Here is a 27697-nt window from a genome sequence, read left to right on the forward strand (position 1 = left end):
GCGTCTGCGTTAAGACAGCTCAAGAGTCTGTGACCTGTCTAGATTATGAATTCCCAGTCTTAAATGGTATCATCCCTTCAAAACCAAAACCAGCCACAGAATCAGATGAAGCGCATCTTTCATCAGCCTTTTTCCTCTAGTTTGCTGTCGAAAATACTAGCATGTTTTGCAGTGCAACTCCCATTGACTTTGTCATAAGCTTTAAAAGTTACTTTTAAATGCCATTAACTTAATTCCTCATGTAATGCTGTTGAAACTGTATTTTGAGTTGAATCTGGGTTACTGTTACATCTCTCTCTGTCTCTGTGTATGTATATACAGGGTGGGAAGGAAGGATCTGAATTCAGTTGAAAGAGTCCCTTTGATTTCTGTAGGCTCAGAATCTGGCTCAGATGCCATAAGCACACAGAAAAGATGGTTACTGGACTGCCTCTGTATTTTAAATAGTGTGATTCAATCTCTCTCTCGCTGTCAGAAACAAACTGTGTGTGCACGAGTGTCCTACCTTGTGTCCCTTTCAGCCTTGGTTGGTGAACATCCCAAATCACTTTTGCGACAACAAGTGTATGTTAAACCTACATATCTTTAAACTCAATGGCCTACTTACCAACTTTTAAAAAAAAAAAGTTTCGATCCTTAAAACATGCTTAGTGTGTTCAAATGTTAGATGAGAAAGGAATAATTTTGAGTTTTGTCAACTGGTTGCCTGAATTGCTTTCATTCTAAAAATGTCCGTCTAAGGGTCAGTTTCCGCTAGTTTGTGTTTTCTTCTTTTAGGTGAGAATGACTTTTTTCCAACTGCCTTTATGACTTTTTCCAGTGCTGGTTTAATGTTTAAGATTGTCACTATGCTGTCTTTTGTATGCTTTTGATGCCACACTTTTCCTGTGTTGTCTTAAATAGGTCATACTAGATGTAGGTGTTTCAGTTTCCCTACCTACAAAGTAAGCGTCAGCTCTACAGATGAGGTTTACATCATTATGTTTATATAGTTTGTTGCTTGAAGAGATTATTTCTAATACCAAATGTTGAGACTTAAAAAAAGCAAACCAAAACAAACAGAATAATCAAAAAGCTTCTGCTTTTCCCCCTGAAAGTAATAAAATTTGTTTATTTAGCAGCAACCAATTTTGTACTTAATTTCCAGATTTTTTAAAAATAATATTTAAAGAAATACTAATAAGTTGATTCAATTTTATCTTTCAATTGGTTTGTTTTGGTGGTTGGAGCATTGCTTACATGTAGATGATTTCCTAATCCCTATAACAAGACAAATATTAAACTACATAGCAATACAAAATGTAGCTATGGCCAAAAAGTGACTACTGAAACAGAATTTTCTTGCTCAATGTGTATGCAGTCCTCCGCCATTCTGTTTATTTTTAAGTAATTAGTAAGTAATTCTCACTAATTCTAGTTTTTCTTCCATCCACCTGTGTAGAGCAAAACCACCATGGAAGAGGGCACAGTTTGATTCTGTGTTGGCTCATGTGTGTGCTGACTGTGTAGCTAGGAGTTAGTAATCCTGCTTTAGGGGCTGGTGCCGTATTTATTGGAGCTGCATTTTCAGGTACCAAGTTGTTTGCAGGCTGAGCAGTTAAAAATAATAAAAACATAGTTTACATGTAAGCAGCACAAATTTGGTGTGTAATCTGAGAGAAGACAGATGTGGGATAGCACAGTGCCATTTATTAAGTCACTTTTCAGAGCACATTTGTGCTTTAAAATCTGGGTGTAAACCAGCTCTTGAGTATGATGGTGCCAGTATATAAGAGATGCTATGAATTTCTGAACAGCTATGTGTGTGTTTTCTGCAGCACAGCTGACTGTCCCTAACTATGTCCCACTGAAACATCAAGAGATAGTAAAATACCGAGAAATTCTATCAGATGTTGCTGTCAACTAAGATGTATTTGCAAATAACAGCCGGATTTTTCCAGGCAACAGAGTGAGTTGTTTCCAACCTTGGCCACCTCTAAGAACTGTTGTGTGGTAGACCATTACCTCAGCTGTTAATTTGGAGCTACCAACCTATTCTATTTATGGCATCAGTATGTAAAGGATCGGTTATTTAAAATGCAGCATTAAAATCTTTGATCAAAACCAGTGGGATTTCTTGAGCATTTAAATAAAAAGGCTGCAGATGAATATGAAATTTTTACAGGAAACAGGTTTGCCATAGGCTTTTTTAATGCGCTGAGGGCTAAATGTGCCATAAGATTTGTTAGGTGTATTGAGTGAAACTATCGCTTGCCTTTAGGTAAGCAAATAGAAGAGATCGGTGAAATTTCAGGCTGATAAAACTGCAGAATATCACCAACTAAAGGAATTTATTTAATGTAAATCTGAGCAGTTAAGACCTATGTACGAGTTCTTTAAGAGAAAGAAAGGAGACTTGCTGTACAAATTGTTTAGAAATTAAAAAGCTGAAGGAAAAATTACTATATGAACAAAGCTGTTAATAATACATGGCAATAGAACCTGTATGTTTTTAGTATCACAGTTAACTCTCTGGACAAAGTAGAATGAACTTTTAATCAACTATAGAAAGAAGAGAGTCAAAGGACGAGGGAATTTCCTGCAGGGGGACAGAGAAGAACTTCCAGCTTTCGAAATTGCTGGATTTTATTTTTTTATAACTATAAACTTGGCATTTAAGCTGTCTGTACGTGCATTTTTCACATGTTCCTAACATCACCAGCTAAATAGAGGTGCCATGCTACTATTCGTTGTTTGTTTTTTGGTGTTTGTTTTTTTTTTTTTCCTCAACTTGAGAATATGGAAAGTAAAGGTTAAAATATTTATTTTTTAATACATGTGTTGGAGTCTTGAGGAGAAGTAAAAGGGCTTTGAGTTTCTTTTAAAACTTGAGTGAAAGAAAGAGGAAATATTAAGTGTGAAAAGAAGTGAGTGGCAGACTTCTTAAGAGTTCAGAACAGCGAGTAGTTTTTCTGTGTATTACAAGCTGCTTTATCCATGGCTTTGGCTCCTTGCTAAGATGGAGCTGGTTCTGTTGTTGGTTCTAGTGCAGGAAAGGTAGAAGGTTTCAGCAACCGTAACTCTTCTTTGTTTAGTTGAAAGCCAAATGATTTAGCTATATTACATGATGATGACTGAAAACTTTCATCCCTGTGATTATTGAGGTTGTTAACCATCTTGTTAACTAGATGTGTAATTGAGGAGGAAAAAAAAAAGATAATTTGCAGGAAATTTTAAAAAGCTGATCAAGAAGGTCTCTGAACTGTGTAATACCATTAATGAAGAACTAAATGAAAGGAATATAATGCTAACCAATGTGGTTTTGTGGAAAGTAGAAGTGTAGTGAACTCTGTGTGTTTATGTATTTTTATCAGAGCAGAATCTAGTTTGTAAATACATCTGCTTACATCTAATATATGCTTATAAATATCTGAAGGGTGGGTGTCAGGAGGATGGGGCCAGACACTTTTCAGTGGTGCCCAGCAACAGGACAAGGGACAGTGGGCACAAACTGAAGCATAGGAAGTTCCGTCTGAACATGAGGAAGAACTTCTTCCCTCTGAGGGTGACGGAGCACTGGAACAGGCTGCCCAGGGAGGTTGTGGAGTCTCCTTCTCTGGAGATATTCAAGACCCGCCTGGACAAGGTCCTGTGCAGCCTGCTGTAGGTGACCCTGCTTCGGCAGGAGGGTTGGACTAGATGACCCACAGAGGTCCCTTCCAACCCCTACCATTCTGTGATTCTGTGATCTGTGGTATCCACTGAAATTTCTGCAAGGCTTTTCACTTTAGTGTTTTTATTAATAAATAAATATGGCACAAATTAAATGGACCAAAACCTCAGTAACTGGAACATCCCAAACTAGTGACTTCTGTAGCTGTTTCTAGTGGGCCCATGGGGTTTGTTGCATGGGAAGTGTATTATTTCAGTATTTTTTTAGTGACATGGGAGAATGCTTGCTTGCTAAGTGGGGCTCAAATAAAGCAAGCTGTGTTTTAAGATAGGCAGAAATACAGATTTCTAGGAAGTAGAATGGAATTTTAGGACTGAGAGCTCTTCTGTTAGAGATACAGACCTTGAAAAAGATTTGGGTGATGTGGTGGTTGATCAAGTCAACATGAACTATTGCAGTGGGTTTTTTCTGATAGGATCAAAAGGGCTGATAGAATTACTGAATATGCAAACAGAAGTGACAGGTAGAGTTGGGGAGATGGTGAGATCTCAGATATGTCTGTTCCTGAAATATTTAGGAAAGTAGACCTGTACGCTGAGTGGCATCTGGAGTTGATTTTCTTTACCTTGCATAAAAGAAAGTTAAGAGGAAGCATGATAAGCATGTATCTGCATAAGGACCTAAACTTTGATAATGGGAGTACCTTCAAACTGTTTGAGAGATCAGTTAAACAGTTTAGAAATAGTGTGAACATTAAGGATATGTAGGCTCAGACTGGTAACAGCAGCTAGTTTTGAAATATGGTGGTATACTGTCCTTCAGTGAAATGTTTTAAAATCTAAATAGAATGTTCTTCTAAACCAGGATATACCCACTGCAGTAGGTTGATTCAGTGATTCAGTTCTACAGCCTCTCTTATGCTGGACAGGCACATTGATCCCATCACCTTTCCTGTTTCATATGTGCACCTGTGATTCTCAGTCTATCCAAACTTCTCCTTAAATGACGTCCAGATAATCGGCATTTAGCCAGTGTTCAAAACCTGCATATACCATGTTGCTGACCTAAGATAAAGGAAGTGGCCAAGACCTGGCTGCTGCCTTTAAGGTGAGATTGCTGTGTTTTGGTCTGAAGGGGCTGGAAGTACTTTCTTAAGAGTTAAAGTGCAACAAATTATTTTACTGATTTTTGCTTAAACTTCTTTCTCTTCCTTCTCTGGACTTGATGATCTTAGAGGTCTTCTTCAACCTTAATGATTCTGTGATTGCTCAGTGTTGGTAGCCTGGAATGGACGACATCTTTCGGTTGTGAGTAAGGTGCTCCATGGGTGCAAAGGAGAGCAGTTCAATATAAATGCAAAAGAAAATATGGATGCTTGACTTCACTGTTGCAGATAAGAGTATTTAATCAGACTGTGATGTTTTAGAGCTTTGTCTGATGCCCTCGTGGTGCTGTTATGAAGTTATGCTATAACAGGGTGTCAGCCAGTAACATACATAATTAAGTATTCATACCCTGAAACATAATGTTTTGTTTTCCTGCCCCAGTAAATTGAAATAAATGAAAAATCCATTTCATCTCCAATTTATGTGCTGTTTTTTACAAGTAATGATTTATATCTTGATAAAACAGTGTTAAAATCTGTCATTCTTATTGTGTTACACTTCAGATATTCCAAGAAAATCCAGAGTTTTCTGTTATTTTTTCCCATGTGTGAAAACTAATGTTGGACAGCTTAGTAATTACAGATAGTTACAGACTTACCCATAGATGAGCAGAATCTATTCACATGAAATAAATCAATATCAAACTGTTTAATTGGTTCAACTATGCCTCATTTGATTGCTTCTTACAGCAGTACATCGTCCATGTGTGTTCTGCATGTGCCCATATTTCTTCCTAGCAGTAGCAATGTGAGAGTGAGTGACATGGTAGTTAAAATACTCATCCGAGTCTTTGGAGATCTGTGTTTCTGGATGTGCTGTAGCATTTCTTTGTAACCTAAGGCAAGGTAGTTAATTTCTGGGTTTTATGTAGTCATATAAAAAGGTGTCTGTATTATGTGGGGATATTACCTTGGCATGGTAGAATATACAGCTGTCCTCTAGGTAATACAAAATAAGGTCCTGGCTGGGGAAAAGTATTCAAGCATTTGCTCAGCACACTGTGTGTACTTACACATATGCTTCAAGCTGCGTACAAATTTAAGCAGTGCCAGGATTGTTTTCTGGAATTGAAGCCTGAGTTAAAGGCTGATGGCTACTCCTGCATCAGCAAGTGGAATAGCCCAGTAAGAGCAAGATTGCAGACATAAGATAGCTGGTGCTGAGAGCCAGATTGCGTGCTGTGTGGTGGTGGGTTAAGCTGGGTTAACTCGTACCTGATCCTTTGAACTGAATCTCTTTGAGGAAAGTAGATCCTCAGTATTGGTGACCTCCTACACACCACCACTATCCCCCGTACAGGGGGGCATTGACAAGGTAGGGTGAGTTCAGTGGAGGTCACTGAGGTGGTGGTCCTGCCAGGAGAGGCTGGGGGAGCTGGGCTTGTTCAGCCTGGAGCAGAGACAGCTTCGGTGGGACTTGACAGCGGCCTCCAATGCCTACAGAGAGGTCACGGAGGAGACAGGTGGAGGCCGGGCTCTTCACAGCAGTGCAGAGCGACAGGCTGAGAGACGCTGGCCGTAGGTTAAAATGAGAGGTTCGGCATGGATGTAAGGGAAACTTTTTCTGTGCTAGGACAGTCAGGCAGTGGCACAAGTGGACAGTCAGGCAGTGGCACAAGTTGTCCAGAGGTGTTGTGCAGTCTCCAGCCTTGGGATTTTGACCCAGCTGGATGAGGCCCTTCCAGCCTGGCCTGACTCTGCTGTGAGCTAGAGGTTGGACCAGAGACCCCCTGATGTCCTTCTCAGTCGGAGTGATCCTGTGATCCTGTGAATGCCTGGTGCTCGCTGGAGCGTATTAGCCGTGCTCCCGAGAACTGCCTCATACTGTGACGCACAGCGTAAGCGGGGCTGACCAGGCATTAGCTTCTGGAATGCGCTTCTAGCGCCAAGTCAGGGCCAGCGTAGATGCAAACTATGCAAAATCTGCTTTTATTTTTCATTGGCAAGGAACCAAGTTTCCTCTCTCTCCCTCGAAAACAAACTAAAAAATCCCCCCAAAAACATATCCCGGCAGCATTTCTCTGCTTGTTGATTGCTGCTCTGTCTTGTTTTTCTGTTGTACTACTGATTTCAGTCTCTGCACCTGTGTCCTGGTTTTGGCTGGGATAGAGTTAATTTTCTTCCCAGTAGCTCCTGTGTTTTGGATTTAGTAGGAGAAGAGTGTTGATAATACACTGATGTTTTTAGCTGTAGCTAGGAAATCAAGGACTTTTTTCCGTTTCCTGTATTCAGCTAATGAGCCAGTGTGTAGGAGCTGGCAGGGAGCACAGCCAGGCAGCCAGCCCAAGCTGGCATACGGAAATATTCCATACCATAGATGTCATGCTCAGTTTATGAATGGGGGTTGGCCGGAAGGCAGGAATTTCCTTTTCCATGAGTTCACTCATCTTCTGTGAGTTCGGCGAAATCCGTGAGTTCCACGATTGCTGCTCAGGGACTGGCTACGCAATCAGTCATTGAGTGGCGAGAAAAAAATTGTATTGTGTATTGCTTGTTTTGCATATTCTATTATAATTACTATTATTACTATTATTATTATTATTGTTTATTATTTCCTTTGTTATCTTATAAAACTGTCTTTCTCTCAACCCATGAGTTTTACTTTCTCCCAGTCTCCTCCCCGTCCCACTGTGGGGAGGAGAAGAGAGTGAGCGGCTGCGTGATCCGAGTTGCCACCAAGCGACTGCATGGTCATAGTTGCCGGCTGCCAGGTTAAACCACAATGTATAAACTTTAGAATCTTTTTGTGTCTTTACCATTACCATTCTTTAGAGACTTACATGTATTATGCTGTGTGGTGTACTCCTCTTCTATGGCATTATGTCAATCTCCTGCTTTCATAGCCATCTCTTCAGTGCTCTGCTGTAAATCCCTTGAGCAAGAACTTTGGTTGCTGCTCTGCTGGCTTATGCCTGTGGCTGTAGTTAAGACACTGTCTCTTCATATACTGTAGAATTTTTCTATCTAGAATTTTTTTGACTATCCAATTTAAAAGCTGCTTTATCCTGCTTTGTAATGACTGGTGTGCTACTTCCTAGCTCTGTTCTCTTTCACTTTTTCAGCAGTAAAGTTTGATAAGTATCACTGTTTTAGCAGAAAAATGAGAGAACCCTAGTGGTGACCCCGAAAAGCGAAGAATGCACAACTAAACCATTTAAAAATGGAGTTGGGTGAAAGTGGAAAACTGAAGTAAAATTATTAGAAAAGCAGAAGTAAAAATGATCAGAAATGAATACAAATTTGACTTGGAAGAGAAGAAATCATACCGTGGATGGCTGTGTTATGACCATGAAGTCATGATGCTTAGCTCTAGCTTGTAGGAGAGCAGACTGTGTGTGTCAGTACCAGGCAGTACTTGGTCCTGGTGGCTTCTTTTGCCCCAGATGATGCTCTTGTGACCTTACATGTAATTTTTTTTTAATTGCTTTTTTTTACTTTAAAAACCCTGAATTAATAAGACAGCTGTGCTGTATCTGCCTGCATTAGTGGTGTTTTTGTTTTGTTTCGTAGCATGTGTTGAATGCCCTGGCAGGCAGCTCCGAGTGTACTGAGGTGTTTGTACCAGACGGCTTTGCACACTGCAGTGGAGAACTGTGTGAAGCAGAGACACAAACCCCATGCAGTTTTGTCCTGTCTTGTTTTTGTGGAGGGGAGATGAACTCTATCTGTTTAGTTTTGGTTTGGAGAGAAGAGGTTGACTTAGAAAGAGAGTGTGAAAGTCAGCTAACACTTCTGCAGTTTTACAACTGGGAGAATAGAAAATGGCACATACCAGACAAATGGCTCGAAAGAAACTGAATTTAGACACCAATTTTTAAAATCGTGGTGCCTGTGTTCTCCTTTTCCCAGGTCTGCACTCAAACACACTGCTTTTCCAAACAACTTTGTGCGGTGCCTACCACTGTGCTTTAGTAGCATCATCGTGATGATACGGCTCCAGGTCTTCTGGAGCTGTAGCTGTCGCGTTACTCCCAGGAGAGAGCGGAAGCGTGACTGATCTTCAGCCTTCTCTGTGCTGAGGTGTTGCTTCTGGACTTAGTATTACAGTAATTTCCCCGTTTATGTGGACTGGGTTCTAAATGTGCTGGTATTAGGAGTGGCCTGTATTGCTCAAAGAAACTGAAAGTTGTATTCCATAAACATTTTATTGCTAGCATAAAAAAGTTTCAACACCAGTGTCATCAGCATCGCGAAGACAAACAAAAAAAGGGAGCAGTGTGCTTTTTGAAGGGATGTGTGCCCTCTCCTGAATTTCTGTCCTTACCTCATGAGGAAGAACTTCTCCACTCTGAGGGTGACGGAGCCCTGGAACAGGCTGCCCAGGGAGGTTGTGGAGTCTCCTTCTCTGGAGATATTCAAGACCCGCCTGGACAAGGTCCTGCGCAGCCTGCTGTAGGTGACCCTGCTTCGGCAGGGGGGTTGGACTGGATGACCCACAGAGGTCCCTTCCAACCCCTACCATTCTGTGATTCTGTGAAATAGATAATTTGAAGGATTTTCAGTTGCAAGGACCTGACAGAGTCTAAATTAGAGGTGATCTTTCAGTAATCTTCCCAATAAGGACAACAATAATAAAAGCAACAATAAATGTCTATTGAATTAAATATCTTGGCCCCTTTTGGATGCTCAGAAATCTGGCAGGCAGCTTTGAATGAATTTTATCATAGCGTTTTGCTCATTTTCCCATAACAGAATCCCTTTGGTGGAGGGAACTTAATGTTACGGTTTCTGAATCAATGCAATTACTAAGCAAATGCTATTTTTTTTGTAGAGTGTTTGTGGATAATGGAGATACGAAAGCTAGGGAGAATACGTTTTAGCTTTAAGAAAAGTTGGATCTCTTGGTGCCATTTCAACTACCCTGTTTTAGAGACAAATGGTAACTTTGTGAAAATGCTTAGTTGCATGATTCCTTTAAGAATAACAAGTCTCAATGAAGATAAAATGTGACTTTGAATCATTCTTGTAGCTTTATTTCCTTTAAGAGCAAAAGAACAAATAATATCTCAGTCAGATCTTTGTATTTATTGTTTTTTATCAGGGTGAATACCACCAGTATAGCATGTGTGCATTAAAAATATCTAGGTGGCTGAACTTTAATTGTAAAATATTAAAAGAAAAAAATGATCAGGAGTTTGCTTTAAAACTGTGCATCTTGTTTGTTTCAGGAGAAAAGGCTAAAAGACAAAGCAGCAAGGAGAGAAGCCAGGAATAAAAAAGCCCAGGTAAGGATTTTTGTTGTTTTGATCAAGCTACTGATTGTGGGTTTGAAACTGTTTTTTAAATATTGCATTCCTTCATTCCTTTCTTTAGTAAGCAATGTTGTGATTAATGACTCTTTAAAGGCATTTTCTGTTCGCTTGCCTTTTCTTACTCCCTTGCTCTGATGTGGTTATAATGACTTGCTGTGGAAGGATACTGAGAAAGCATGGGTGTGTGTGTGTGTGTGTATGGATATGTGTATGTGTTTATAAATATAGAAAATGTATGGAAGGCTCTTGGAATTGCAGCCTCTTTATTCTGTATATCAAGTGAGTTGTAATTTCAGCTGCAGTGCTGATGCCATTTTTTTTTTCCTGAATACTTGGTCGTGTTTATAACTTGCAGACACTAAGATCTTTTTTTTTGGTCAAATCTCATTTAAACCTGTTTCTGCTGAACCTTTTCTTTAAACAGCACGTATTTACATTTAAGTTTATTCCTTCCCCTTGTTAGACCCACAAATAAAACCTGTGTTATCCTTTTCTTTGTATGTACGTTACTAATTTCCTAGAGGCTGTTCTAGTTTTTGATGTTGCTTGGTTTGTGATAAACTGACATTTCATTCAGCTGCGATGATCTTCCACAATATGGACAGAGTGATGTGTGTCATTTCTCACACTGCATCTCCTCATGCTACACTTGAGTAGTTACAGTTTGCTCTTGGCAGTTAGCAAATATCTCACTCCCTTGAGAAAATCGATAATGCTCAATGTCCAGTTTTTGCAAGCTGGCCGTGCACTGGGAGGCTTAAGTATAGGAAGATGCTTCATTCTGTAGTTCTGAAGTGGAAAGTAATTACAGTTTAAGATGAAAAGCCTAGTTATACTAAGTATGAAGTATGATTCTGTCTTCAGCGATGGCAGGCTATGAGAGCTGTTGGCATTGTGACTCCCCAATCAAGCAATAGAAGTTTTCTGCATGTAATCGAATGCATAGAGATGTGTACTTTTTAATGTATTGAGCAAGCATTTTAGGGAAATTATGGAATAAATGATTAACAAGCCTCTTAATAAAGGGAGAAAACATAGAACAAATCAGGCTGTATGGCATTTGTAAGTGCTACTTGTTAATTTGTCCTCTTTTTAACGAATAAAAAACCCCCAATGTCATGTTATTCAGCAACTGGAGAAATAAACCCATTCCCTTCAAAAGAATCTGCTTGCTGATGTACTTCTCCTATCCTGTTATTTGCCAAGCAAATGAATCTCTCTCTACTGTTGGAAAACGAATGAAGTTGATCTTTACTGAGGAATGAGCTGTCCGTGTGTGCGGTGTGTGTCCGTGGGTACAGTGTGGGTTAAATACGGAGCCTCACCCCCAAAACTGCACAAGACAAAACCACAATTTGATGCACCTCTACCTCCCTTCACTTCACCACTTGCACTTGGAAAGCGGATTTGCTAGTCCTGGTCTAGTGTGAGATTGGCATATGCTTACTGTGAGAGTACCGACTGTGCAAACCTGCGATTACCTTGACTTAATTTGATTCCTGAAGCGCTTCACTCGCTCTCTGCAAGAAGGTGCAAGCCTCAGGAGCTGACGCGTCTCCTGATGAAGACTGTGGGGCTTTTTCTCTTGTGTAGAGGCTATTTTTGCCAGAACAGTGTGCAGCTGAGTCCTGTCATTTTCAGTGGGCCTCATTTGAAGGGAAAAAGCTTCCACTGGGAAAGGCTGCCGGCTTGGAGCTGGGCCGTTCACGCCTGGAAGTGGAAGGGAGCGGTAGATGGCAGATAAAGGTGGCAGTTTCCATCTGCTTGGGTGTCTGAGGAATTAATTAAAAACACTGTCTGCTTCACAGATTCTTGGAGATGGAGCCGCAGTAGCTGAAGCTCTCCATACCCCGTGTGGGATATGACTCAAGCAGCTCCTAGGAGACACCCAGGAAAATTAAAAAAAGAAGGAAACAGTAAAACACCAAAATTATTGAAACAGAAGCTAGCTTAGAAGATATACGCTGCCTAAATCAGGAGTTCAAAAACGTTCGCATTTTCACTAGTGCTTTCGGAATATAGCTTGTGACCCACTTACTCTGCCATACACAACTCCTTTGGCAAATAATAGTGCTTGCTTAAAAGAGAAAGCAATAAAGAGAACCAAAAAAAAGCAGAAAAGGTATTTTTAGCTATATTAATGCAGTTTAGCAGCTGGAGAAAAGGGCTCGATCGACAATTATGAGCACTTCAGAGCAGCTGTGGTCATAATTTGTTGTTCCACATCTGCCCACTTTTATTCCCCTTGTTTGTTTTATGAACTGCTTCTCTCTCACATTGCAAACTCCTTGGGTTACAGATTATTACTTACTATCTTTCACTAGTATATGCAGCCCACCAGGTCTGACATGACCAAAATAGCAGTTTACTTTTCCATTCTAAACATTAAATAATTATTCATCTAGTATGACTTTTGCATCTCTGCTTTAGTATAATTCTTGTTGTCCTGTTGTTGGTTGTGCCCAGGCTGACTGGACAGAGCCTGGCATGTTATTCTTAATATATGCTGGGTTTTTTCCAGAATGAAAAAGGAATGTATTGGAAGTAAAACTTTATGGTTTACAGTTTATTTATTTTCACCCTTGAAAACATACACTTGTGGAATTTCATCTTAGTCTTAATTTAATTTTAGATGCTTGGATTAGGATGCTCTTAGTTTTTAGAATTTTTCTGTCCTGTACATCTTCATCCATTTCTTGTGCCAGGTGTCCTGCCGACTTGACATTTTTAATTTGCCTATAATTTTTTAAGTCATAGCCTACCCTTTTTAATAACAGCTTTCCTTCAGTTTTATACCCCCATATTGCTTTGGGGAGGAGGGGGAGTATCTCCATTTTAAAATTTGGGGTTTTTTTCCCCCCTTTCATTTCAAAGTTTTAATGCCTTACACAAGTGCAGTTTTTTGTCTGTATGCCAGCAAAAAGAAAAGGTGACGGGAGAGCTGGGCCTCCTGCTTTCTCTTCTGGTGCTGTGGGAGCCATTGGAGGGAAGGTTTTGCTCAGCCTTGGCCGTGCTGGGACGGAGCAGGCTCGCTGCAACTGGGATCGAACGGCCAGACCCTGGCGCGCTCTGCCAAATGTGCTTGAGCAGGGGTTAGATGGGTGTTACTGGCTCCACCTGGGATAAATCCCCATGCAATAAATAAACTGGGTGAGAAGTGAGGGCTCTTACAGGATGCTTTGGAGAAAGTGTTTCTTGGAATTTATGAACATTTATTAAATTTGAGTGCAAAAGGCTATGAAAACAGATAAGAAGTTTTGTCGTATATTCCTATTGAAGAAAAAAGAGAAACTTAGTTTTGGGGTGATTTTTTTTATCAGCAGATATTTAATTGTCCCCAGTTTAGGAGAATTTGATGAGCTATTTACAAGTGCAGTGTTTTAAAATGAAAAAAGCAAATATTTTGTCCTCGCTCAGTACTGACAAAATTGCAGTCCTCAAGCCCTCAAACAAATTTTGATGCTGTTTGCTTGAAGATGGTCGACAGAAAATTAGGCAACCATGTTGTCTTTTGCCCGAGACGTGAAGCATTGTGCAGAAGCAGCAGCAACACGGGCGGCTGCTGCAAGGCAGCAGCTGGGTGCTGCTCGGGGAAGCCAGCCCCTGGCTTCAGGCAGGCCATCCCTGCGCCCTGCAGTACTCTGCTCTTGACTTTGCTCTTTTCCTTCTAGTAATCTATCACTGATTTCTTAGTATACATAAAGGACTTTTCTTTCAGGTTTCAACCAGCATTTAAAGGTCCTTGCTCTGCAGGCAACCATTAGCTGCAGTGAAGCTAAACAGGACTGTATTTCTGCTTTAGTGAGTTTACTGTTTTGCTGTCCCGATGCCTTAGAGAGCAGTATTGATGTGTTAAGAATTACAAAGTGAGGAAGGCTTTGACTTCTTTTAAAGAAAATTATCTTTGTAGGAAAGACTTTTTCTGGGAGCAGTTGAACAGGTCTGTGGGTCAGGGTGGGGGAGCAGAGCAGGAGTCTGGAGAAGGTGCCATTTCCTGCCCTGGCACTGGTGCGCTTTGTGATCCTCACTCCCAGCATCATGCAAGACATGGTAACTAGCCCTTAAAAGAAGGCATCAGTATCTGCTGGAAGTAGTTTGGACAGCAGCTGTAAGCAGTACCAGGAGGTAAAACTTGCTCAGTCATGACAGTAATGACAGTCTGGGATATCAATCCTGTTGCAGTTACACTGTGCTGGAGCCCAAAGCAAAACAGAGAAGCCTGAAAAAGGGCCTGACTGGCAGACATGAGACTGTTTACCCAAGGTCCGTAAGAAAAACGTAGCCTGTTGAAAACCTAGGGCAATCCAGCTTGAACACATACTCTTCGTTAGTGAGAGGGTTTTTCTGTTTTAGAAAAGAATGAAGAGGACAAATCATTGGAATAAAGTTGAGGATGGGGATTGTCATCAGGCTGGAAAACTGACCTCTGCATAGGAATGAATTCTTGCTGAATAATTTTAGAACAGCAGCAGGATAATCTGTATGCTTTAACTTTTCTCATGTCCTCTCTTTCTCTCCCCTGCTCTCTCCCCATTGTATTTTGCTATTCCCAGAGGAATTAATACTTCTATATGAGATTTTACATATTTTACAAAATATATACTTTATATATAGATAACTTAAGATTTTCGTGGAGTCACAAGGAAATTAGGAATCTTTCTACTCTGTTATGAAGGGATTTCTGTGAGCACATCTAGAAAATACATCTGTGTGAGCAGGAGGCATATACTTAAAGATATGACAGATTCAGGCATTGATATCTGCCCGTATCGCATCACTGCAAGGTATAATCGTCAATATAGCATTCTGTTTTCTTCATCTTGCACCATGCTCTTTTGAGATTTTAACCAGAAAAATACTTAAAACCACCCATTTCTTTTGATCTCCGGTACCTTCTGTGAGATTTGAGATACACCGGCTGAATGTAGCTCAAGAAATCTTTGCAACGCGTGATAAAATTCAAACAAGAAAGGGACAGGGTCAGAGCGCTTGGGTAGCTATTGCTAATAATCCATTGGGAGAAATATAATCTTCAAAACAGGGTGAAAATTCTGCATCCACTATGTATCGTTCCCGTGGTTACTGGAACTGACTTCCATTACCTGACAGCTCTGCTCCTGCCTTGAATTTCCCTTTCCTTGAGAGTCTAGCCCACAACCTGGTGTTTAAGCTGGAGACTCTAGGTCTAGTATGGATGTGAACAGTCGTTTCAGTGTGGATAGGGGTTTACAGGAGTGAAGGAGGAATTAAGCCTGTGCCTCCTGTAATACAGGTTCCCAAATCCCTTTCATCAATTTGTCACGATGTGTTCTTGGGAAAGTCTCATGGGATGGCCTGCATGCTGATGGTTAGTGGTGAAGGTGCTTTGGTCCCCATGACCCTGTCATGCATGGTGTTGAGAAGCCATTGCTTTAGCTTCATGTGATTTCTGGAGCTGGAGCAGGGTTTCAGGGCTTGATCCTTCTGGTGGTCTGGAGGATGTAGAGAATGTGGAGTTTATTTTGTTCATAGAATACCTCAAGAGAGGATTATGTTGTCCTGCTACAGCCTCAGGACAGGCTACGTTTTGTCACGGCTATTTGATAGTTGCAAAGAACATAAAGTTTTCTTCATCAGTAATTATTCTTGATTCTGCAAACCACAAAGAACAGCAAAAAATGAAGCAATGATAACTTCTGTTCAGCTACAAAATCTTTCAGTATCTCTTGTGTAGGGAGCTTACAAATGAAATTACCATTTGAATTAGATCCCTTTTATGGAGTCAAACTTCATACTTAAAACAATTTAATTAACCTTCCTTTAGAAGTAGCTCTGGTCCGTTAGCTCTTGTGTTCTGTACACATATGCAAAAACTGTAAGTAGCTTTATTCATTACAAGTTCGTGTTTGCATTGTTTTGAATGTCCTTGAGAAGCTCTGTGAATAAACAGAGTAATTTGGAATATCAACATCTTAAGCTACTAATTTAGTCATTTCAAACAGGTTTCTTCTGGCAGAATCGTGATTTCAAGTTGTTAAGTGGAAAATAAAGAAATCGTTGCTTCTGAACTACTTGTATTCTGAAATATTTTTAAAATCAATCTATTCTACAATATTTGAATTAATATTTGAAAATGGCTGTTACGTGCTCTAAGGAAATGTTGTTTGTATTTTGCTTTTTGAAAATAACATGTTGGCAATTCCAGTTAATGTAATACTTAAACTACTTTAACTAAAGCTGTAATAAGTCCTGCCTTTTCTGCAATTAAGAGTGTATATGATTAAACCAATATTTCTGTGTCGTAACCCTGAACAAGTAACAAGGAGGGATTCTGATGGATTGATTTGCCAATTATACATGCTTCTGTGAACCTTTTCATTGCAGCCACCAAGACACTGAGGATTTTAAATGTATTTATCAGATTGACCATTTAAAATAATTGGCCACAGCCATAGCAATTGAATTTTGTGAGTATAATATTCACAACTGTTATTTTTAATCATACGTGGTATATGGTGTCAGTCTGCTTTACACGTAGTAAGCTGATGACTTACCAGTGGCTGAGGTGATTTCTTTGCAGTCATGGCAGAAGCATAGATTGGGGGGGCCGTGGACCTCGCGCACACCCTTGTATCACCTGGAGGTCTGCTGGGATGAGGCGGATGCACCGTGCATCAACACAAATGCATCCTCGTTGCAGTGTCTGACATACCTATACTCTATGCTTTGTTTTGTGTTTGCTTTCAAATTTATGGCAGAGAGAGGAAACTTCTTTTTTTCTTTAAAACTTTTTGTTTTTCTTATTTTTGGGAGCTGCAATTCTAGAGGAGCTTTTGATGAAACATAATATGTATTTGTAAGAGCAGAGGAACAGGATTTCTGGTATGTTAGGGAGCACAGATATTATTGTCGTGATTGCAAATGATTTTCTTAAATTTTTAGTGCAATACTGAAGAAATTTCTCCAGTAGCTAAGTTAATCTCCAGGAGGATCACACTGTTTAATTCATTGTTCTTTAGGGAACTTTTTCTTTCTACAGTGGCCATATAAGTTTGGTAGCATTGGAACAGGATCTTTGGAGCCATCTTAGACTTCTACTGCTGAGCTTCAGAGCTTTCAGCATGTTAAAGACAACATTTTTGTTTATTTCAGAATGAACAATATTTTGGCATTGGAGTGGAAAAAATAAGGTTTTTATTTGTTAAAGGCTTAGGCTATCAAAATAGCAAGATTGTGAATTGAAATAAGTATGTGCCAGCATATATGCGTTTCTCTCTTTCTCTTGAATTATCTGGGTTTTGTTATAGTTTATTTGGATTGTATAGTTATGAATGCCTCTTGGTAGTATAGAAGTAAGGAGGGCTTTGGTACCATTTCAACCACGCTCTTGAATGGGGATCAGCAAATGACTGAGTGGCTATTTGAGTCACCACTTGAGCCCTGCCTCTTCTTTGAACAAGGGAGGTGTATATTATTCTGCTTCATTTTTCATGTCTGTAGATATTAGGAGTGGGATTCCACCATCAGGTTCCTCCCTGCATTTGGCACCGTGCTGGAGAACAGGGTAAGAAGTATGGGAGCTCTTTTAGCCTTGCACAGATGCCTTTCTGAGGCTAATCATTAAACCCCTGTAGCTAAGGTTATCTACATTGTCATGTTTGAATACACGCTTCTTCAAGCAATAGTTCAATACGTGTATCTAGAAAAACAGTAGGTCTACAAGAAACCTTGTGACAAGAGACAAGAACTCCTTGTGCATTGCAAAGTGCAAACACGTATGTTCAAGGGCAAAGACCTTTCCACTTGAGTTTCAGATTTCCATTTCAGCTTTGATTGAGTGTTTTCATGCTAACTATGTAGACCCGTGTTCTGTAAACTTAAACAGAGGAAAAGGGGAAGGGGCTTTTCTTTGTGATCACTGTCCATCAATATGTAAGCAATTGATTTTTGAATGTACTCTCTTGTGAAGGTGGCAAGTGTACAGTTTAAACATAACTAGCCACTTCAGTGTAGTTTTGAAATTATGTATAATTAGGCAGCATCTTTTCTTCTTGGCTTCCAAAATTTCCTGTTCAGTTTCTTCACTGATTTGATGCCCTCATCAACAGTTCTAGTCTGAGCAGAACACCAACGGTCACTTTGTCCCTGTCTGACTCTGGCCAAGGAGCAAGAGGCAATGGACAGTGCTGGAGCAGCACATCCACCAGTATGAAAAGAAGAAAAAGAAAAAAAAAACAAGGGAAAAACCTCCAAACCTATTCTCACGTGTTACAAATCATCCTTTAGGCATTTTCATCTTAGTAAACAACCACTATATGAAGTTAATTATGATGATACTTCATGTGTTAATCTTCTGTGTGCTACTAATTATCAGCATCTAGTAACTGATATTTGAAATTTCCCTCTCTCTAACACACAAATTTTAAAGCTGTCATACCAAGCTCATTGCTGTGTTCCATGTATATTTTGAGCAGCAAATCAAGTTGTTGTTTGTTAGTGTGGAGTTCTTGTTCTCTTTGCCTCACCACAGTCCTTTGATGCCTTAACCAACACAGTACGGTAGAATAGCTTGGAACTGAACTTTTGGAGATCTTAACCCTCTTTTCTGCCTCCATCCTGAAGATGTGGGAAATCCCAAACAATCCAGAAGTAATGATCTGAGGCTTGCAGCAGCTTTCACACAGTGGTTTTAATTAGGAAGTGGAAATTCTTTCTGGATTGGTAGGTCTTTTTCTGTTTTGTTGTGAAAAGTGTGTGAATTCGTGTGCCTCAATTCTGTCTGTGTAAATATTGTGCAGATGTCTGCATTTCACCAAGTAAGGTGGATCAGACTGTTCAAACTTGTTTATTTTGTATCTTGGTTTGTTCTGGTATTACTCTGAGCCACTTCCCAGCATTTCTTATGTGTTTGAAACTTTCTTAGATTATAGAATTCAGATGAAGGGACTCTGCTGTATATCTCAGGTGTGAGCTTCTTAAGAATGAGTTAATTAGCTGTTGAGCAGGGGTGATCTTTCAGATGTGTTATGATGATGCTGACATCCTTATGCTGTAAGGAGTCATGGTTAGTTTTAAACTGAGCGGCTCTGTTTTCTCAGCATCACCCCTGTTTATATTCTTGGAATGTGTTGCTTGCGGTATTGTACGTATTCTGCTATAGCTACTCTCAGCAGACATAATTGCTATCAGTGATGAAAATTGATTTGTGCAATCAGAAAACCATTATCTGCATTCTGACTGATAGTGCTGCAGCTGCCAACATTTTAAATTTCTTCTGATAGCTATTTTTTCTGAATACTCTGGGGTCATGTAGTCACCAGGGTTTCAGCTGCTTTATGCTGAATCTTATGTGGGCATTAAAAGAAAAGAAGAAGACTCTTAATGACTCTCTCAATATTATTTTTCCAGAGAGTTTTTTTTAAAGGTTTAGTGTTTTGTCAGAGTCCTCCTTTGTCAGGTATATACTGCATTGGGAGTAGTGCAGTTTTACCACAGTGTGCAGTGTTTGTAATAGGTTTTCTGTTCTTTAACACTATCAGCTGCATTGCTAAACCAAACAGTTTGTTATTAGGAAATGCCAAACTAGTAACTAACAGGTATGGTTATTTAACAGACTGCATGCGGAGTCTGGTAAGCCCCATACTTCCCCCGAATGGAGCACGACCTTCTATTTGGAGGAGTCCCTTAGGACCTGTGTCTTCCTGTGTTGGCTCCAGATCTCCCTCAAGGTTTCTTTTCCTGAAGGCAATGCATAATTTTTATTCTGTGTTTTTCCTCAGTGTAATATTTCCTTTCCCTCTTGTTTTTTTTTTTTTTTTTCCTCTGGTCTACTATGAATTTTTTTGAGGATTTCTAGGTTTCTTATCTCTTGCTGTTTCCTCATCCCCTTTTCTGTTTCTTCTGGAGGAACTAAATTCAAGCTTCTATTTGGTTACTTTCTGCTTTGTGGAAACCAAGAGCAGAAGCAATGGGGAACAGCTGGAAGAAAGGTAATAGCATCACCTGGGAGCAAAGCCTTAGGAAATGTGCTTCATATTTTTAGGGAAAAGTGTTGTGTGTGTTTGTTTTTGTTTTATTTTCTTCTTTCTGTATTGTTTTATATTTTCCTGACATTCCTTCAGATAAATACATTTTGCTGGGCCAGACAGTACCAGTAGTGCTGGAAAAATGCGTGATTTTTCCAGTCCCACCATTACTTCATTGTAGGAAGAGCTGGGAGAGGTTCAGTCTCTATTACTCCTTGCACACATTTATCTTCTCACAAGAAACCTTTTAGTAAAAGAGTGTCAGTAAGGGTTCAAAGCTAATTACTTGTAAGCTAAGAAAAGCCAAAATTCAAGTTGCCAGTGCTTGTTCCTTGCTGTATAAATACAAGGATGCAGATCAGGAGAGATGACTCTGTTTCTCCCTGTCTGCTCGCCTGCACTTCCAGCTGAGCCAGATCCTCAAGTCGGAGTTTGCCTAGTGTGTAGTAAAGAGTGGAGGAGACTGTACATTTTTCACCTGTTCAGTGTTTTCATTTGCTTATGGTGTGAGTGCCATCTGTTACATAAATGGATTAAAAATCCTTTGTCAAACAAGTAGTACACGTAAACTGTGATGTGGACTGTTGGTAACATCCTTATTTCTAGCATTTACTGATTTTTTAAAATTATGTTTTTCCCAACTTTTGTGTCTTTTGACTGTATTTCCAAGAATACTCAGGTTTCATTCTTTGCTATCATTTATTTTGCAAGGAGGAGTTGGATACCGGAAACCCAAGTTCTTTTCTGAACTGGAAATTGTGATATGTAAATTCCCTTTTAAACTGTGTTAGAAGTTGTGTGGACTCACATGACACGTGGTTTGTTTGTTGAGGGTGGTTTTTTTGTTTTCTCTGGGAAGTGTAAATTCAGGGAGCCTCAGTGTAGTTGTGGAACTAGGTGCTGTTCTTGTCCTCCTCAGCTTAGGAAGGATATAGTACAAAGAGGTCCAGAAAACGTGAGGAAAAAAAAAAAATCCTTGATGTTAATGGAGAAAGAAGACAAGTGAGAGGAGATACCAAGACATTTCCTAACTGATTGAAGTAAGAAAGTACAGCTCTTTATTCTTCATAGGGAAAAGTCCCCCAAGAACAATTCCTTCTGAAATCAAGCTTATGCTGTGCTGCATGACACAGCGTGGACTGGCCCAATGAAAGGACCGAGCTCAGTTTCCTCTCGTCTCTACCCTGTGCAGATGCCATTAAAACTGGCAGAATGTGTGCATGAAGCTGGACACGGAGAACATGGAGCAGCAGGGTGCTGTTCTCAAAGCTTATGCTTAGATGTGAGAGCTGCTAATCGAAGGCCATGAAGGGTTGGTTTGCAAAGGCGGTGTTTGCCAAACATTTGAGATTAGGCTTCTTAACTTGGTTCTTTAATTTCCTCAGTATTGTTTCTATCCTCATTGTCATTGGTAACTACAGTTCGCTGTGTTGTAACAGCTGAGAACTGCGACTGGTGTGTGAGTTAAGGTGCAGTTGGGGTGACTGTGCACATGCCGAGCTCTGCGTGCAGGCCTGGCAGAAGTGTGCTGTCGTATTCCTGCTTCTTTTTCATGGTGCCTGAAATTCCCTGGGATCTGGAAATAGGTTTGCTGTGTGGTAACTCCTTAGGTGTCCAGATGTTAGTGGTGATTTCTGTTATGTAGACAATCACAGCCTGCCTTGCTGTTTGCACCGTATTTGCCTCTGTTCTCATTTCCTCTTCTGTGTTTGTACAGTTTCTTTCTTTTTTGTTTAGTACTTGATTTTTCTCTTGTCTTTGAATTTCCCTTGTAATGAGGAAAGAAGAAATTCATGTCTTCCCACGGGAGATTTTCTAAATTACTACTACAGACTTGAACTGTGTTCTTGCATTGTTTTACATTTAGAGCAACAGCTGGGAAAGGGACCTTGTAGTTACAGGGTTTTGTACTTGTTCTGGGCTTCTCTTGTGCAGAGCTTTCCAACCGTTGCCTGTGTGATGGTGGATAATCAGACATAGTCAGCTGACCCTTTAGACTGTTGAGAGGTCACCGAGTGCCCTTCTGTTTGTGATGCGGGAGAAAAACTGGTCCCGTATTTTCAAAAATGGGTTACTGCACTTTCACAGTACATTGACACTGATCTTCCTCTTGCTTTGTGGAAAATACTTATAAATAAGTAGAATTGCCATATAAGCAGTTATGCAAAGCAAACAGTTACTACTGATAGGAAGGTAGGTGAAACATATGTCAGTAAGGAGAAAAATCTCCATGAAAAGCTGAAAGAGCATTTCTAATCCTAATTACTACCTGATTTTTCTGTGTGTGCATATATGGGTAGCAGCATACCAGTTTTACAAAGTACTCCATTAATGTATGATCTTTAGGTTACTGTTTACGTGGTACAGTGTTTCAGCATATAATATCAAAAATCAATTTTTCAAATAGATGTTCATAAGAATGAGTTGATTTAAAAAAATCAATCATCAGCGTGTAATAGGATTAGACTGGGTTTATACAAGTGTATCGCTCTCCTCTGTTCATTTCTGTTGGACAATCTGCCAAAGCTTTGAAATTTTCAGCAAGAGAAATTGTGGGTGGACATATGAAGGTGATTGATTAATTACAGTCACAGTGAACTTACGTTTACATGATTTACGTGAGTGGCTATTTGAGCTGAAAGCTCATGAAGATCGTTAAGCTTCATTTTAAATGGCAATCTTAAACAGTCCATTTTCTTTGATAATTCATGTGCTGTTAAAAATGTCAAAAGTTATTAGCATTTTTTATTTCCCGTCACCTAATATTCTGGCAGATGACTTATCTACAAAAGTAGTGCTTAGGGTTATTATCGCTGTTCAAGGTATGTACTAACTCAGGAGATGCATAGATTTTATGAAATTCATCCTTCCCAGGCACTTGTGCTGGAAAATTCTATGAAAAATACAAAAGGTAACCCACTTCTTTGGTTAAGAATATATTATTCTGATTTATTTTTTAAAATAATTTGTGGGCTGTTGTTTCCATATTTAGTTTAGAAGAACCCTCATGTTCACTGGTGCTATTCTTCTGATACGTGCATGAGACTTGCCACCATTCCTGTGATGCTGTTACCTCTAGAAAGTAGATTTAACTGGATGAAGTCTACTTTACCTTGATGGGAAGTGCAAATGGAGTAGTTATCCCTGAGCTGGTTTGCCCAGTGATGTGTTAGGCAGGGATCATGGTCTGAGCACACTGCGAGAGTCCGTGCTGGGAAGTGGGTTTTTCTGAGGACAGAGGCTGTAGGTGAATGCGTCTTTCCTAGTGCGTAATCTGTCAGGCTTTGGTCTGAAGATACTTTATACTCCTAGAGCTTAGTTTTTCGTTTCCTGTGCAACAGCAAAGAAAACTGAATCGATGGATTGAATGATGACACAAATAACACAGATCTGTAGATGCTGGTTAGTCTTAGTCTTATCTTATTCGGAGAGCTACGGCCTGCTTCTGTGCAGCACTAGAAAATTGTGTTCATGGCTTGGAATAGCTATTTTTGTGCTCTGTTACAGCTAAAATGAAGATAGTGTGTATAAAAAGCGAAGATATTCTAATAATTAATGTTTGCTCGCTGCTTTCAAAGAAGAGGTACCTGGTGTAGGTGCTTAGTGCTACCTAAGTGATTGATACAGCTTTAGTGTCAATTATTTTTTCACTAAAGATGATGTCATTTTAGCTGTAAACACAGAATTTTTGGGTTTTTTCCAAATTAAGTCTGTCCCATTTGAAGTATGAATATTTTATTAAATCACTTTGTTTTGAAGTTTCAGTTAGGCTGTCAATTGTGTGTTCATCTTACCAATTTTGGACAAATACGCAGTACTAGGTTCCCAGCTCAAGTCTGCTCTTCCTCTTTATTTGTGGTAAAATATGAGCATGTTAACTATCCATTTGCAATATCAGAAAATGTTTCCCAGAGTGCTATCTTAAAAAGTTATTTTCTATAGTTTTGCATTAAGGAACACTTTTATTTACATATTAGGTTTTCAGTAACATTAAATACTTTTTTGATCACTTCTGACAATATAACTGAACAGTTGCCAAATATAAACTCTGTGTAATGGTTCTAGCCATATCTAGGGGCCACAAAGATTATTAGGAGCTTGCTAGTCACCATTATGCAGAAATTTCATGTTTGCAGCCTTCCTTCCTGAACAGCACAGCTTTGTGCGGTGGTAAAATTACTGTGTTGTTATCGTTATACCCAAAAGTAAAAAGCAGCATAAAGCAGGGTGCTGTGGCACAAAAGAGGTGAAACAAGCATTGGAAACTGGCTTCACTGAATTAGGAAAAAAGAAAAAAGCATTGTTGAACATTTTGGCACTCGTGTGTCCTCCCTTGACTTCCATTACAACCTCATTACAAAAATCTTTTGGATTTGATGTGAAGGACCATCTAGGAATACCTTGCTGCCATGATAACAAGCGTCATAAAAGTTAACAAAATTAAAGTTGCGCATACAAGTAAAATAATATGTTACAGATGTATTGCAAGGCACCAATGTAAAAAAAGTAATTTTGTTCTTCTGTCTCTCTGTAAGCCATTACCAGTCTCATAGACCTTGGAGAGACTCTAAATGTTGTGCCTATTTCAGCCAAACTGTCCACAAAGGAATTAGGAAAGCATGACAGTGAAAGTATGAGCAAGTTTAACTAAAATTCATAGGCTTCACAGGGTGGAGGAACTAAGACTTTACAGTGTGATACTAGTTCTCTTGACTGTGAGTAGATCAAGTTGAGATGTATGTTATAGTTGACCCGGTACATTTTTTTGTGACTTCTGTGGAGCATCACTATTCATTTCTGCCTTTTGAGAGTAATACACAGGAGCAGAAGAAAGAAACCTTTCTTTCTGAACAAGAGAAGGAGCAAGTGGAGACTGATTGATTCTCCCCCCCCCTTTTTTTTTTTTCGCCCCCAGTAGCTGGAGCAGGAACAAATGGGATGCCTGTCCTCCCTCTTCAATGCTAATTTTTAAATGTCCTTGTGCAGATTTCTGAGATAGGAAGACTGCTGCAGGGAGGGAATTTACTGTAAAAGGACATACATTTTGAGGCTTGATTTGGAGCGATGAAACTGTGTGCTCAAGAACTTTTGGACTCATGGTACCGTAGCAACATAGAATCATAGAATGGTAAGGGTTGGAAGGGACCTTAAAGATCATATGGTTCCAACCCCCCTGCCATGAGCAGGGGCATCTTACACTAGACCAGGTTGCTCAGAGCTCCATCCAACCTGGCCTTGAACATTGCCAGGGAGAGGGCATCCACAGCTTCTCCGGGCAACCTGGTCCAGTGTTTCACCACCCTTGTGGTGAAGAATTTCTTCCTAATATCTAATCTAAATCTGCCCTCTTAGTTTAGAACTGTTCCCCCTTTTCCTATCACTACACGCCCTTGTGAAAGGCCCCTCTCCATCCTTCCTGTAGCCTCCTTCAGGTACTGGAAGGCTGCTGTAAGGTCAGCCTGCAGCCTTCTCTTCTCCAGGCTGAACAGCCCCAACTCTCTTCACCTGTCCTTGTAGGAGAGGTGCTCCAGCCCTCTGATCATCTTCGTGGCATTCCTCTGGACATACATCAGTAGACTGTGCCATTTGATGTACGCTTTGTTTCTTCTTTCTGTGTTTGACCTTTTCTTTTAGCTCTAAAAGGAACATACTGTTGTTTCGTTTCTGCTTCTCCCTTCTTGGTCCCTGCATGGAGTCACTGTGTTTCATGGAGTCCTCTTTTTGTTTTCTGTCATTGATTGTTTATTCACATATGAATGATTCTCTGATAGTTTGACAGAAAGTGGCTGAAAGTGATGCTTTTTACCTCTTCTGACTTCTCAGTTTTAAAGTAAGAAAATGTTTTATGTTCTTTGAAATGTTGCTTCCATGTCTTCATTGTGAAGCAAAGGGAGCTACTCTCCTTAAGCAGGTTATGATCTGAATTTATACTGCACCCCAGAGTAGTGATTCTGGAAGATAAACAGTTACGGCATTTTCTTAAACAATGTCAGCTTACTGTTCAGTTGTGGTCAGCAAACAAATGATTAGAAAAGAAATACAGACTAGAAGAGGTATCTTCAGCACTGTCTGCATTTCTGGGCAGCTCCTCTCTGAATGTAGAGTGGGACAGATGCAGAAGCTGATACACAAATGGATTGAATAATTTTCATAAAAGATTCTGTATTTATCTTGGAATAAAGACAGTTAAACACACAGGAACACGTGCACTACTGCAGCCTGTCAGAGGAACTGACAGTGGGTTTGAAACGGCGAGGGAGATTAAAAATTGAAAGTAAAAAATTTAAATACTTTTAAAAAGAGTATAGTAACGTTTTAGATCATATTGTGACTGGATAATGAGAAATCTAAAGTCACGGAGCCCTGGGTGGATGGTGCGCGTTATTTGAGTGTGGTCACAGGATGTCCATGGAGGGTAGGCAGGAGGAAGAGGATGAGTAGCACTCTATGCTTAGGAGCTTCTTGATGGCACAGTGCTCGCAAACATCATGCCAAACACAAACATCATAACAAGCAAGGAGCATCTTCATGTCTAAAACTAACAAGGGAGTGTATGGGAAGTGGAAAGGGACACAGGAATTGCTTCAGTTCCTGGAGGTGTAGGGCCAAAGGAGGACTAGAGCCCTTCTGGAGCTGAGACTAGAGGGGGGCATAAAAGTTAAAAGGCTGCAGGTATGCTAGTAGCAAAAGGAAGTGAAGTTCAAGGCAAATATGACTTATAGGGAGACTGGCCTAGTGATGTACATTAGAGAAAAGCTGAAGTAGTCAACTCCTGTTTTTGTGTTGGAGCAAAGTATTCTCCCAGACCTCTGGGTGTACAAGTATGGTTTGGGAGGAAGAATAAGAGAGCCAGTGATGAGAGGATTAACAGGTTGGAAAGTAGTCGGAGAAGTGTAACATATTCATGTGAGGCCATAGATCACTGGAGAGAGACTCATGTTGTACTCCTCCCTAAGAAAGGCAAGAAGAGGACTTGGGAATCTGTTGGCTGACTGTATTCATCCAGTCCCTTGGAAGGTCATGAAACTTGCCCATTTCCAAACACGTAAAGGACAAAAAGATAGTCAAGAACAATCAATCAGTATGAATTTGCAATGGACATACCATGCTTGACAACCTGTTGGCCTTCTGTAATGAAGTGACTGCAAAGTGGTCCATGTGGAGAGTAGTGCATGCAATTTACCTTGACTTTAGTAAGGCTTTTGGCCCTGCCTCCTGCAGATTTCTCTTTTGAAAACCATGAAGGTATGAAGTGAAAGAGCAGTCTATTTGTTGAAGCACATGAAGTCTGACAGAAGAAGTGCTCATGCCATCTGAGGACTGACTGGCAGTCCTGCTGAAAAGGCGCTGGGGGCTATGGGGAATGTGAAGCTAATATGAGCCAAGTGTGAGTGAGGCGCGGTGGGTTACGCTGGCAGACACATGGTTAGCAGAATGAGGAAAGTTAGTATCTCGCTTCTCTGCCTCTGGGGCTGTATCCAGAATACGGTGTCCAGTTCTGGGTTCTGCAGTTCAGGGTGGATGTGGAGAAAGTGATTACAGTCCGGTGAAGTCTGCCACGATGGTCTGGAGTCTAGAGCACATGATCTGTAAGGAAAGGGTAAAGGAGCTGGGCTTGTTCAGT

The 27697-nt window shown here is 40.2% G+C and overlaps 1 protein-coding gene across 1 annotated transcript in view; it reads left to right on the forward strand.

The window, feature by feature from the left end:
• Positions 1 to 27697, forward strand: part of DDX10 (DEAD-box helicase 10) — a 209288-nt gene that overhangs the window by 136790 nt on the left and 44801 nt on the right. Inside the window, exon 16 of the mRNA XM_075418487.1 lies at positions 9986 to 10042. Within this exon, the coding sequence (XP_075274602.1) occupies positions 9986 to 10042 (57 nt within the window). The remainder of the gene's footprint in view (positions 1 to 9985; positions 10043 to 27697) is intronic.

The sequence above is a fragment of the Opisthocomus hoazin genome, chromosome 1 (assembly GCF_030867145.1).
Source record: "Opisthocomus hoazin isolate bOpiHoa1 chromosome 1, bOpiHoa1.hap1, whole genome shotgun sequence".
Lineage (NCBI taxonomy): Eukaryota > Metazoa > Chordata > Aves > Opisthocomiformes > Opisthocomidae > Opisthocomus > Opisthocomus hoazin.